Genomic DNA, 15,913 nt, shown 5'->3' with positions numbered 1-15,913 from the left:
GTTTATTCAGTAGTACTAATAAATATAATCGGTTTTCATTATTAACTATATTATTGTTTTGCATGTACAGAACATGCGTGCAAGCCATAATGTCTGGTAATTTGATATTGACAGATACCTACACGTAAATAGCCGCCTACAGTCTTTTTCTTCGTTATTGCATGCATACCTACTAATATTAAACTTATTATTTATTAGTAACTCTATACTGTTTTTTCGATTTTTCAGGAATTTCTATAAATTGAGAATTATAATTGTGTAAACTTAATAAGGCTCTATTAGGTATCAGTTAAATCTTGAAAGAGTTCACACGAAAAGAATGTGATGGACAACATTGAACATAAATATATATATATATATATATATTTACTATATAATTATTTTGACAAAGCAGTACATTCTATATAATTTTAAATTTTGAATCAATCACTTGTTAAATAGATACAATGAATTAACAATTTCAACAAAACTGTCCGAGAACGATAAAATCCACAGAAATAAACAAAATAGCTAGACTAGTATATAAATTATTAAAATTAAATATTTCAATAGTGTAGTCTTCTCAAATAATACGTAATTATATAAAATATACGTTTAAACTATCGCACTTGAATACTTGATTTAACAAAATAGTGGTAAAATACAAATTAATATTTTATTTACATAATTTTTGTAATTATATGAACAATGTATAATTTACCAATATTATTCCAATCATATAAAGATGACAAAGGTACACGTTTATTGGGTAGAAAAAAATAGTCAAATAACGTAAATAAATTTGGATATGATTACCGTATTTTAAATGTGTGGCGCGTATTCTTTAGTATTGACACACGTATTTCTTATATGTATATAAAAAAATAATATAAAATAAGATACTGTATTTAATATTCCATGTATTTTTTGGCTCGTGTCGATGTTCGCCGAGCATTATAATCACCAAATTTACGGAAAATAAATAAGTATAAAAAACCAACAACCGATTCGAAATGAACAATATCTCACGAATCGTGACTATATAATGGCTATATTATAATATTATAATATACTAGCAGCATACACGTAGTCTCGTGCCGGACACGAGACATAAGAAAAAAATTAATATAAATAAATAGTTATCTATATAAAACGCGCGTTGCCATTATAATATTGTATACAATATAATGTTATCATCGTGCGGATAACAATGACCAAATTAAAATGACATTTAAACCGTTCGTTTTTAGAGTCCTAATACTAATGTGGGTGGAATTATATTGTTTTGGGAATTGGGTTTCTTACATATTTGCGGTGTACCGCAGAGCCGGGAGGGCAGACCGGTTCGGCGCGCGATCAAACGCGCGCGGCAAAACAACAACACCCCGGTAACCATAAAAAATAAAAATAAAAACCGAAATAATAATAATAATAATAACTCGCACACGAATATTATAATATATTACTATAAGAGTAATAATATTATCACGGGAAATAAAAAATACGATTATATTATATGCCTTTACCTGTTTGTATAATATTATATAATTTAGTAGGTAGGTACCTACACATACCAACTACAATATAATAACTATATGGATGAGAATTTAAATGATAAAATATCCGAAAATATAAATTTGCCTACACGCAGCATGCAATAGATACAGGTGCTAATGGGTTGTATGTATAAAAAAAAAATAACATGAGTCTGAGGGCTACTGAATATGTGCCACGACGGGTGAGCTCGCGAGCGCGTGCGCCAGATAGGTAAACTAAGCGTAGGACGCGTGGGAACCACTTGTGGCGATGTATACCAAGGTCGTGTGATGGCGGCGGATTCGGCGGACGGTATCGATTACCACACTCACACACACACACACGCACAAACAAACGCCAACTGTTGGCGAAAATACATTTCTCTGCTAGCCTCGAGGATCCCGGAAAGCAAGTATCGCACGCTCATCTGAAACGCTATTAGCAGTTTACAATAAAAAAAAACCACAGATATTTACCGCTCTTAATATACCTATATTTTATTTTATTTTATTTGAATTACAACCCAAGTCTTTCGCGAGTAGACTATGACTGCGTTATTATAATATAATATTATTTCCTTACGCTGAAGATTTATTATCATATCGCATAACGGATGTTGTTAAACCGCCCGTTTATAAAGTCGTCATTATTATTATTAATATTTAACTATACATATACGCTGTAACATAAAACGGCTTTAATTATTTTACGCTAACGATATTTTAATATACTGACTAAATATGTTTGGGCCATATTATAAAATATAATATATTATCAATTGTCCAGCGGCCAGCTATTATCTTTTATATTTATTATGCATTTGTACAATTTATAAAATTAGTATTTTAAATGAAGCTGACCTTCAATATTTTTAATTCTTATTGATAATCATTTTCTAATTAAGAAGGAAGGGTACAAAGATTTGTTATTTTAGAAACGTTTCTGGATAAAAGAGACATGGATCAGTATACAAATTATTGCGCCCCTTATATTTTACGATCAGTATACTAATCACGTTTTACTTTCGGGTATAAAAAATATGTTCTTGTCTTACACACATAAATAATGTATAATAAAATAATTGAAAATTAAAATCCTAATATTATAATGTATTAATTTAATTGTGTTGATTACTAATTGTTTGGTTAAATATTTTTTAACAAAAAAAAAACGTATTCGTTTTTGTGAGTCGACATATCTGAGTTTTTCTTTGAATCGCAATTTAAAAAAAATTGTTTCGAGGTGCACACAAGATTAACGGTAGAAACTTAACCGAATTTTAAAGCCACGAATCCGATAGACCGTGGATTGCTTACACACACGCGCATACATACATATGCAAACATTTCCTTTTATTGATATAGATCGATTATTTCCGCGATTCATTTTTCACTCGATTTGTTCGACGCGCGTATTTTGTAGGCATAATATATCGATAAACGTGTGTGGATTCAACTTAACTAACACACAAAACCACGCACAATGATGTACCTACCGATTTTTTATATCATAATGTCAACGGAAAAGTCCGGGATATCCCAAGTACCTACGCGTTACTACCGTGTTGATGGAAACTTAAACGGCGGCGGCGGCGGCGACCAAAGAGTCGAAGTAGCCAATATAAGTGTACGTTCAATAATAATAATAATAATAATAATAATAACAACAATATAATATATGTGTGCACGTTAAATTGATGTGTATACACGCGGGACGTCTATAAAGTACGCGCTAGCAGTAGTCCGGCGAATTTTATTGGCGCGCGGCGATCATAAAAATCAATAGTCTCGCGCGACGTCCATACGTTAGTCAGCCGCCGCCGCCGCGCGTATAATAATACGTATAACTACGGCCGTCCGAGGCCCGCGCGCGATCGAGTTGCCTGCGTGCTGTGAGCGTATGGAAATGTGAAGGCTCATTACGGTCTGAAGATTTATTGGCGGTCGGGACGTACCGCGGCCGCCGCGTCAAACCGTTGATTAATTACGACCGGACCATTGTGGCGGCGGTGGTGGCTCTTCTTCCTCTTTTCCACCGCCACCGCCGCATTCCCGGGTCCGACGAGATATCCTTTAAAGTGTAATGTGCGTATGCGTGTGTACGTAAGGTGTATTTATACGTATATGTATATGTAAATATATACCCCGTGTTTAGTGTATATATACACGTACATAAAGCGGTGCTGAAAGAAAACGGCAGATATCATATTATCATAGTGATAATTCAAAAAACCTTACTCTCTCGGTATGAGTCTTCAATCAACAATTTAAAGTTTTGAACGAATAATAGATATTTTGTTTTTAATGCATTGTAAAATTTTAGGTTTAGAGTGATAAAACAAAAACTACCATTGTTAAGACAGCCCATGCTGTCCTTATATATAAAAAAATAACAATAACATAATATATTATAGAAATGGGTATTACTAATTATTTATTTTATTAATTATCGTATGGGCGTGTTAAAACTCTGTCTTTTATTACATTAAATTAATATTATATGTCATAATATGATATTATAACAGTTACCAAAACACTTGGAGTTAAATATAATGCAATTACATTTTTGATTTATGATAATTTTTATCATTTTAATATTTAGTTTGCATAATTTTAGATGATTAGACAGTAATACATAACTCATAAGTTTTATACAATCATTCAGGAACGAAATTCTACTCGGATTTTTCATTAGAGTTAAGAACATATAATAATTTAATGGAAAGCATAATCTCTATTAAAACCATTCTAACTATAAAATTACAAAAGTATAAAAACTTACTTATTATATTATTAAAATAACTATATTAAATCACTATATGTATAGATAATATATTACTGATAATGTATAAGAATCTTACCTTGTTGAAAGTAGTTGGCTTTCCGAACATACACACACACTAGAGCCATGAGCTGCAACTGCGATAACCGTTGCCTCGTGGACGGCGGTAACGGTAATAGGTCCCGAAGATTCGCAATTTCTGCGTTGATCAGGTCCCTTCGAAGCTTGCTCGCTCCTTTGGTCGACTTGGTCGCGTCGAACCTATACATACAAATATAATAAGAATATAGATTAAATGACGATTGAGTAAAAATATAAGTTAAATATATGTTAGTATAAATTATTTTATCCTAAACTTTAGATTTTCAGTGTACTTAATACTTAAGGTAAAAACTCATAAAGTTTACACTGTAGGTTCAGCTTATTACGTGTCAAATTTATTAAATATTTAAATGGTAAAAATATGACCACAAATTCCATTGTAAACTTAGACACACACACACATATATATATATACATTCATAATATCATATACATTCAACAATCCAATTCGACCTATAGAATAATATAATTTAATATAATATAACAAGTAAAAACAACAACAACGACGACACGATTATAAGATAATAATAACATTATAACTTGTATTATAATATAATACAATAAAATAACCACGTCGTCGCAATAAGTACGCCTACGATGTGAAACGACGTCTTAATTAAATCCTCCCCCTGACGGCGGCGAGTTCGTAATCTATCGATTGATACGGTCGTTTGTGTATATATTATTTTATTATAATATCCTACAGAACGTTTATATTGAGCTTAAGCGACTTAATGTATATACACTTTATACAGTACGTACATTATATCACCTTGGGGCCGGGGCCGCTGGCCGGTATTTTGTACCAGCGCATGTGACTACGGCGACAGCGGACGTGCAGGTACATTATCCGCGCGACCCACGCGCGCTTGTTCGGTTTCAACGATATCTCTGAGATTATTATAAATATAGGCCGTTGCCGATTAATGGCATACGATAACAACGATAGATATAACACTGCTACAGGCCTCCGGCGGCGTTGCGTCTATTATGAATAAAAAAAAAAAACAACCCGTGGAAAGTTTGCGCGAATACTCAGGTAGGTAAATGTATAGTGCATGTGTTTTATTGTTATTTCCACCACGCTTCATGTATTGGTGGCGTTGGTTTTTTTATTCATGTTATTCGTCCGGCGGGTAAAAAAAAAAAAAAACACAACAATCGTCTTACACAATCGAATTTAAATATTATAATAATTTTAACTCATCGCGCGAGATTCATTATAATTTAAATTACCCCTGATGAGAGGTTGTATACAATTATAATATATTGGTATATTATATAAAATTAGTGTGTGCTGTATATATATATTTGTTCGGTCAAAAATATCACGTGATACGCACGTATATGTTTAATATAATTATATTATAATTTAATAAACTTTGCTTATTTAATCGGACCCAAGGGTCATATATTATATTATGATTTATGACTATAAAATATATTACTCATTTACACTCCACATTTCTACACTTTTCCGTCAACATTGCTAAATCCACCGGTCACGTGTTAGAGACAAGACGCATCGAGTTGTAAATATATTGTTTTAAGTAATATGCTGTGCATAAAGCTGTGGTTAAACTTTAATGAGTATACCGTGAACTTCCGTTAATAATAGTAATAATATAATTGTGATTTTTATTTGTAGTTCAATAATTACAAATTCGTTTCTATACATAAAGATCAATGCAATATTGTCAAGGTATTATACGTGTATTTATGCATAAGCTTTACTGGTAATTTTTAACATTTGGATACAGTCGACATTATCTGAATAATATGACATTAGTCATGTGTTATGATTAACTGCCAAGAGTATTATAAAATGTTGGATAATGTCTTAACAACTACATATAAAAATGTATCTCACATCAGATAAAATAATCTTAAATTATTAACGATAATAAAATACAGTTACGACATAATTAGTAATAACCAAAAAAGACATAGGTAATATTAATAATATATAATATGGTATAACTATTATTATTAAACAATACAAGTTTATTTTTAATGAGTATTATCTACTAATGATATAACATACATTAAATTGAGTATTTTATTTTATATTTCAAGTTTATGACTTGAAATATTATTCTAAATATAGAATTAAAATGTTATTTTTTATTATTACATGACATGTTTCTATAAAATTTTGAATTGCACAAAATATTATATAATTTACACTTATATGATACATTAATTGCTAGCAAAAAAATCTTCCTTTATTTAATATATTATTTTAACACCATTCAGTATTGAATGGTTAACGTTGACATGATCCGGATAATGTTGATATTCCAAATTTATGAACGAAAAATTACACATTGGCCAAAAGGCATAGTTTATGTCAAAATTATCCGAATGTTAATATTACCTGTAACGTATATATATAACCACATTATACGGCTGTATATTATGAAGCCATTGTAACATGAAATATTTTACGAGTTGCTGTTCACAACGTTGTATAAGAAATAACTAATAGCTGTGTTCAAATAAATATAATATTGCAAATAAAATTATCATATTATTTGGGATTCTCATCGGATTATAAAAAATGTAAAGAACGTTTATAAGTGATCATATATGTATGGCTTTCTTCCCAAATTGTTGTTTTTAATTTATTTCAAATATATAATATGATTAGTGAGCGCGTTTGCACATAATAATATAGTATATAACATTTCAGACATATTATATATATATATATATATATATATATATACAATATTTAGTTTCGTTACATTAGAATAAAGTGTTGTCACTTGTCAGTCCGTAAACTATATGATGAGTAGTTTAATATAGTACACGACTAGATACATATGTATAAAAAAACATTTATAAGAGAAAACGTGTTTTGAGTTTGCATATATATTGTTATATTAATATATAATAACCTACATATTATTAAATTATACGCAGAAAAATAAAAAAATATAATATAGCTAGGTAACAAATCGCAATTAAAAAAAAGATTGAAAAATCGAAAATATCGGTACCTATATTCACCAATGACAGACATGACAATGACGCGTGTTTGTATGAGTGTGTGTGTGTGTTTTTATACACTGTTTATATGTATATACACATTATACAGTCAGTTCTTATATTAAATCCGTGGGTTGTGACGACGACGGTGATAGGTCCGAGTAAAATATGTTACGCGTGTTTTTATATAAATTTTAAATTACGTGAGGACGTCAACGAGGTAGGACATCAATAGCGGCAAGCAGCAGCAGCAGCATAGACCCGTCTTATTATAAATGCTGTCGTCGTCATGTTGCGCACACTCTCACACACGCGGCAAGAGTGCGTAAGAAGCACACGTGAATCATTTTCTCAGCGTGTTATTCGTCATTGTCAATCTCGGGGCATTGTGGAAAAATGTCATCGGGGCGTGCGCGTCACGCCGCAAATTTCGCCTCGTTATAATGTTATTATTATATCACAATCTAACATTGCAGGTATAATAATATTATCATGTCCTGTCTACTTATTATATTGTTATTATGACTCATTCCTTTGTGCATGTACGACGCGATCAGATATTCGCATCACATGAACGCAAGTTTCGCACTGTGTATTCATGGTCCTCACGATTTTCGAAAAATACATTTTCGATCAACCGCTATAAATGTATTAATTGTAAGCCCATTGATATAATGCACCCACCACCTGTGGCCTGATGCGTAGCATACAGCAAAAATATTTTCGTTGCGACGACAGTGTTTGCACAATATTCGAAAAACAAATAATACACGCGTATAAGTGTGCACGTATACAACGACTCATCATGTAGATATATATACAAATTTACTTTAAAATCAACACAAGTTATATGCGGCTTACACTTGGTATTTGGTTAGGCACCTATACGCGTACATATAATATTAAATTCCGATTGCCACGCTTTAGTGCAACGGCAGCAGCAACATGTTTCCCACGGCTACTCAATCACACGCTGAATATTTGACAACTCGCGGGGTAATAATAAACATATTCTATACTGGAATTATCACGCATACATACAGATAAAACATAGAAGCTAGCTTTAGTATAGATATACGCACTAGGTACTTTGTTTGCATTTAGATGCACATATATGTATATATATATATATGGATTTATATTATAATAATGTATATGCATAATAAACGATGATGCTCGTAAATATGACGCGACTCGCCGTAGTGTTATAGGTACACTTTATATACTACGCGAGCAGTGACTATATAGCCGTGGGGCGAATAGAATAGTGGGAAATCATCGTCAGGCTACTGTGTAGTATATATAAAAATATGTTATAATGTGTTAAGTGTTGAACCGTATAAATGGTCATTTTGCCCCAATGTATATGTATATATATTTATCATAATATGTACGTTATTATTATTTCAACGTCGTTTACGTACTAACGTGTATATTATTACCTATATGAAGTTATTTTTTCCCATTTTTGGATGTGAAAAGCATCTTTTGATACCATATATATTATGTGTATATATAATAAAGTATGTAATATATAAACGTATGAGATCTACTCGTTTGGACTTATTAAGTGTATGTAAATGCATATGTAGTGTACGTAATAATCACAAAAGTAATAATAATATGGTCTGCGAAAAAAGTTTCATGCAAATTTCACGTAACTCACACACGAAGTATGCGCCATAAACGAGATTATGAATTTTGATTATGAATGCGGTACTTATTTACTGCATCAAAATAAATGCATTTTAAAGCTCTAATGTTTTTCTTCTTTTCTTTTGTGTATAATGAACCCGTTCAGAAAAACAATTGTCACATGTCCTGTATCAATGCGACCGGATCATGGTATTGGAGCATGTATTTTAACGCGGTAAAGACTTTAACGCTAGTGGTTGATATTCGTGGACTATTATATATATATAATAAATACAATGATCAACTGATCAGGTATTATTGTACACTAATCATAGACTATGAATATTATTGTAATATATATAGATAAGTTAGAATTTATAATACTGTTTAGCCTTATATTTATTAAAGGTACGTTTTGATTAATATCGAAACAAATGACGGCACCGACTCCGGGATCAAACAATATTGTGATATTATAAACCGCAAGACGAAAGACGGGAATGCGGCTGTCATCATTATCTTACGATACGTCAACGAGACTTAAAAAAATAACAACCGCCAACTATTCTACACAGAAGTTAATCGAATTATGTAAACATAAATAAACTGTAAAATAATTTTAAAATACATTTTCTCCTTCATTTATATTTTTATTTGTATGTGAATGATTTATGATTATGTTGACCGAATTCGAAAAAAAAAATAATAATATTTATGCGTTCAGTTACACGTAATAAAACATTTTAAAACTCGTGTATGTGACGATAAAAAAAAATACATGTCAACATACATTACGATCCGCTACAGCAACCATGACGTTTTCATATAATTTTAGTACCTGTGTATAATATATATTATGTAGGTATACGTATATTATATGCGAATCACAATAATAATATTAATGAATCACGTGTCACCTTATTTGTATTCTTGGTGAGAATAATGAATTATTATTTACATAATTAATGCGTTTAAATATATTATATTAATTTTTCCATGATTTGATAATTTTATAAATCTCTTTGTGAATATAAATAACGTCCTATACTTTATTTTCATAATATAGTTTAAACATTTAAATATACGTTTCGGTAAAATACAATATAATAGTTTTGGTCATTGACCGACATGCACGCGCTTCTCGTTTAACTTTTAAATGTTTTTTATATACATGCTATATATTATAATATAAGTTATGTTCGAATTTAAAGATTAAAAAAATAAAAATAGGGTAGGTGTAACGATTGCCGTCTATCGACATCGTACATTATTCCTTAGGTAGGTCACATGTTGTTAAAATACTGAGTATGAAGAATGGCGAGCGGGGCCGACTGCTGATCTAAGGTTTTCAGGCAGAATTGAAGGGTATATAACTATTACCAATACGTATAGTGGAGGAGTATGCGACATGGATTACGAGTATGTGACACGTTCATATGGGGAAAAGAACAGGAGAAATCTTTCAAAATATTAAAAAAAAACATTAATTAATAAACTTATTTTAGCTATGTACAATCCAGGGAGATACACTGAAGTACATACCGATGCGAGTACACAAGCTAGTTGCCATAGTGAGTATTGGCAACTATGCAACCGTCTGACTAACAACGTAACATTAAACATTGTGATATTTCGTGTGATCAGCGGTTGTTTGCGTTGCAGCCATTTTTGTTAAAGTTTTTGTTGTTTATAGCGTGGTTCCAGTTTACTAAGTTTTCTTCACACGAATCTAAACTTCCTGCATTTTGTTTGTGAATCAATAATACATCGACATCTACTCAAGATGGATTTAACTTTGGACGAATTAATCAAAAGCAAACGGTCAATGTCTCGCAGTGGACGTCGTAGCGGCGGAAGACAAGGCGGCTCTAGAGGTGGTGGAGGATCGAATTTCCGATCAAATGGTGCTACCGGCAGTGGCGAAGGCCCAATGCGTAGAGGCAGACCAATGGCCAAGCGTTCAAATGGATTCAGTCCTTATTCTAAGGGTGATGTTAATGGTTCTTGGACTAACGATATGTATGAAGGACCTAAAAGACAACAAATGAGGGGTGGTTTATCTACTACCAATATTCATAAGATAGTCATATCAAATTTGGATTTTGGAGTCACATCAACAAATATACAGGATATTTTTGATGAATTTGGGCCTTTAAAATCTGCTACAGTTCACTATGATGGATCAGGTAGATCATTAGGAACAGCAGATGTTGTTTATTATAGTAAGAATGCTGCATTAAAAGCAGTTCGTCAATGTAACAACGTTTCTTTGGATGGACGTCTTATGAAGATTGAACTCGCCACAGACTTATCTACAGTTGCCAATCTTGCTACACATCTGAGTAGACCCGCTAATCGTGGCAACACCAAAGGACGAGGTGGAGATAGTGGCAGAGATGGTAGGAATAATCAAAAAAATAAGCTAAATAAAGATGAACTAGATGCACAACTCGATGATTATATGCGAACAGCAAGATATGGTTGTGGTAATAGTCGTGGCAACACCAGAGGACGTGGTAGAGGTAGTGGCAGAGGTGGTAGGAATAATGAAAAAATATGCCAAATAATATGAACTAGATGCACAACTCGATAATTATATGCGAAGAGCAAGAATAATTAAATGATTTATATTGTACTTATTTCTTTATTTTCTAATATATATTTTTAAGTATAAAATAGTGTTTGACAATTAAAACAGTGTTATTAGTTATTAACTTAAATAACTCATAATAATTTCTATTAGGTTAAAGTGAATTGAACCTACAATTATACACTTTTATAATTTAACTACTTTCCAATTATTTGTATATTATTTGTTATAAAAAAAAAAATTGTAAAATTATATTATAATATAAGTTATATTCGAATTTAAAGATTAAAAAAATAAAAATAGGGTAGGTGTAACGATTGCCGTCTATCAACATCGTACATTATTCCTTAGGTAGGTCACACGTTGTTAAAATACTGAGTATGAAGAATGGCGAGCGGGGCCGACTGCTGATCTAAGGTTTTCAGGCAGAATTTAAGGGTATATAACTATTACCAATACGTATAGTGGAGGAGTATGCGACACAGAGCAGAGACAGACGGTGAAGAAGACTCCTTGACGATCCGTGTGGCCACTCTCAATCCTACACTCACGGCATGTCAAAATCTAACCGGATCGGTAATCCGTATTCTCTCTCTCTATATATATATATATATATTATTTACAAATTATTTATTAAAACCTAATATACGTTACACTTATAATACTGTGTTTTACTTAAATAAGGTAACCCTGATCTCTAATATATTGATATTAAACACCGAAGTCGAGTCCCCGAGACCTCGTTAATAAAAACATAACTCCACCGGCAGGGAACGTAAGGTCCGTGAACAGGGGACGTTACATAGGTTAGGAAATCAAGTTGATTTGTTGAAAAATTGGACACAAAAACTATATATGGTTATAATTTATAATATACATTCAATATATCTATACGGCTATACTTACTAGCCACTTGGCTACTTAGTAGTTATAATACGTATAGTATTTGATATACGACGTTATATTTTATATTTTCTAGTGCGAACGCGTGTATCGAACAAAATCCAGTAATGAATATACGGGTGATGTCCGACGGGCAACGGGTCCGGTGGAAGCGTATTATTATGGCTTAGGTAAATCATATATGATAGGTACAATACCTAATAATAATAATGTGTATATTCAAATATCTCGATGTGCGGCCTCTCTCCCGCTGGACGAATGGACGCGGGGAACCCGACGGGCTATGACTGTCCAGAGGTGGTGTACAACGTACGCCTATATATAATAACGACACACTGTAATATACGTGTGGCCGGTCAGAGATTTACACGGATATGTACGCGAATACGTGTTAAGATAACGCGTCCATGATGTATAGATACATGAGATACGTTTATTATACATGTTGGGTGATACCGATATAAATACAAGTAATAATACCAAGTCGGTTGCGACGACGGGGAGAACAAAAAAAAAAAAAAAATTATGAGAAAAAAGAAAGCAGGCGAATATAAGTGCTCGCGCATATCACTTTGTCGTCTGATTTAACGTCTTGTAATACGCAGATATAAATATAGCCGGTATAACGGCTATTGGGGAACCAGAGATGACAACGCCGCCGACGACAAGATGGTTGTAGGTATATAAATAAACGTATTTATATTTTTCGCGTTATAAGACCGCGTATTGTAATAAACGTCCCGTGTATATAATTTAATGGCAAACCGGATGAAATTAAAGGAGCTTTAGTAAGACAAACGACGTGTAAAAGTCACCTCTATATATATTATACGTATTATATATATATTATACACGGGCAGGTATGGATGCGTCAGATATACATTATGGTATAGGTATAATGTATACGACGTGCTATACGAGCAATAATAACCACGATAATGTACAATATAATATTCACCCGAGTAAATTTCATACTTCTTAGTTCTTATACGTATACACTAGCTTTTTTACACATCACACGTATAATAATATAAAACACATGATAAACGTTTATATTATATAATAATAATATGCACATTGCACACGACGGTCGTATATACACGCCCGTGATATAATATCATACATAGGTATAGTAATACTTCGTTCGCGTGCGCGCGCCGCTCGTCCGTTGATTTGTAAATGCGGATTTTATAGAACTTGGGCTTGTTTATGTGACACAACCGATTGAAAGATTAAACTATAGGACTCGGGTGCGATAACGATACACGTAATATTATACATCCAGTTTTCCGGTTGGTTCATACAAATAATAATATAGTGGCGCGATGCGAACCACGTTTGATTTACGGATTGTCTCGACTGGGTAAAATATCAACGGACAACGCGGTGACGACTGTAAACGAGAAGGATGGACAAATAATAATAAAAAAAAAAATGTTCAAGGTACTTTACTAAATTCTCATATATTATAACCACACAATATTATAGTATGAAAACATATAAAACATAATAATGTTAAAAGTTGAGAATTTCGTAACAAGTTGTCTCCCGATTATATATGATTCGATAAACATATACGAGTACAGAATGGCGTGAGTGCGTAAGTCGTTTAGCGTGTATTTATTCCTGTCAAACGAGACCGCGATATCTGTCCGTTTACAGCTGTCAGTGGGGTCCAGTGTACGTAAAATAAACTTGTAAAAAACATCGATATTCATGCAGGAGATGGTCGGTTACGGACGAGAGAAAGAATAGGCAGAACACCAAACGGAATCCATTGTAAATTATAATATTACTAAGTATATCAATAACAATTGATCAACGCGTTTATTTTACAACTATTATAATATAATATTATCATTGTTTTAACTGATATATAAGTTATAATCCTTGTCATTTCGACGACAGTGGATAAATAAAATTATAATAAATTAATTAATACATTATTGGTTTCTACAATTTAATCTAAAACAACTACGAATAAAGATAACGAATAAGGTAACTTATAATATTTCTTAAATATTTTTTTAATACATTATTCATTTTTTTTATAAACATCTCCAATAAAAGTGCTAGTGTACATTTTTATTGCATACGATGCAACAAAATATATGTGCACCTAATGTGTATATTATAATGAATGAAGTATTTAGTTAATAACACATTTTAAATATTCTCATGTTCATTAGGCTGTATTTTATGTGAATAGTGAATACTAGTTATTAAATTTAATATCCAAATAATCCCACTATTAATTGTCATGGAAAATACTAATTTATGTTACAGATTTTGTTTATATTTATGTTAATTTTACTCTTGCCCTTCGCAGGCGTAAACTATTTAATTAACAAATAAATATATATAACAAATTTACTTCATTCTGAATAACTACCTAACTTCGAACATACCTATAAGTAATTAACCAATTATCTCACCTATCGTTTTGTTAAAAATTAAGTTTTATGTAAGATGAAGATTGAACAATTTTTAATATTTCAAACATTGAAAAGGTATACAAAATCGCACATCATTGTAAAACTAGTCGACAGTAGACAGACATAAGTTTGCATATAGACTTCAGGCAATTTGTCGTTGTGATCACGCAGGCCTATTAATAAGTTTAATACATAGGTATGTTGCGAATTGTGTGAAATCGATTTCAGAAACGTATTTTATTTATTAAAAATAGTTAAAATATTTTTTTATATGTGTTGTATTATATATATATTTTATCATGTTGCACTGCAACTTGTAAGAAAATACATAATAATACTAAAATCATAATTATTTTAATCTTTGAATTGACACATTTATAAGGTCGTATTTTATATTGCATAATATTATTCATAGGTGCAACATAAATATATATATATGGAGAACTTATTAGAGGTTTACTTGAAATAATTATAGCGTATAAGTATACATATGAAGATATTGGTGTAAATTATATACGTATCGTGTACACAACTGTTATTATACAAAAATGGTAATATTGAATGTGTTAACTAATACGAGTTCCTGTTCACTCCTTATGAAAAATGTATTCTTCAACTATATTATTATCATTATAATAGTAAATGCATGTATTATACTATATTGCTACTCATCGTGAAAGTGCATACCTAATAATACGAAAATACTATCGAGTAGTAATTATTATTAATAACAATAATAATACATTAAGCTATATGAGTAGTATCTAGCAAAAAAAAAAATACTCGAGGAATATTGGCTATTTTATATATTATAATATACACATAAACTTATGTTGATGAAAATAATTGACGATTTTCATAATGTATGCCAATAGTATCGTTAACAACAACATAAAGCCTGAAGGAAATTATTCATATATGATTGAAAATCACAGTTTTAAACATTTAATTTAAAAAAAAT

At 31.5% G+C, this 15,913-nt stretch overlaps 1 protein-coding gene across 1 annotated transcript in view; it reads right to left on the bottom strand.

Annotated features, from left to right (window-relative positions):
* Nucleotides 1–15,913, bottom strand: part of LOC112597436 (neuronal PAS domain-containing protein 4A) — a 131,486-nt gene that overhangs the window by 94,439 nt on the left and 21,134 nt on the right. The window contains exon 2 of the mRNA XM_025343481.1: nt 4,376–4,557. Coding sequence (XP_025199266.1) covers nt 4,376–4,557 — 182 coding nt within the window. The remainder of the gene's footprint in view (nt 1–4,375; nt 4,558–15,913) is intronic.

The sequence above is a fragment of the Melanaphis sacchari genome, unplaced genomic scaffold, assembly GCF_002803265.2.
Source record: "Melanaphis sacchari strain LSU unplaced genomic scaffold, SCAv2.0 Contig41_pilon_pilon, whole genome shotgun sequence".
Classification (NCBI taxonomy): Eukaryota; Metazoa; Arthropoda; class Insecta; order Hemiptera; family Aphididae; genus Melanaphis; species Melanaphis sacchari.
The sequence above is the reverse complement of the archived record's forward strand: the minus strand, read 5'-3'. Positions and strand labels throughout refer to the sequence as shown.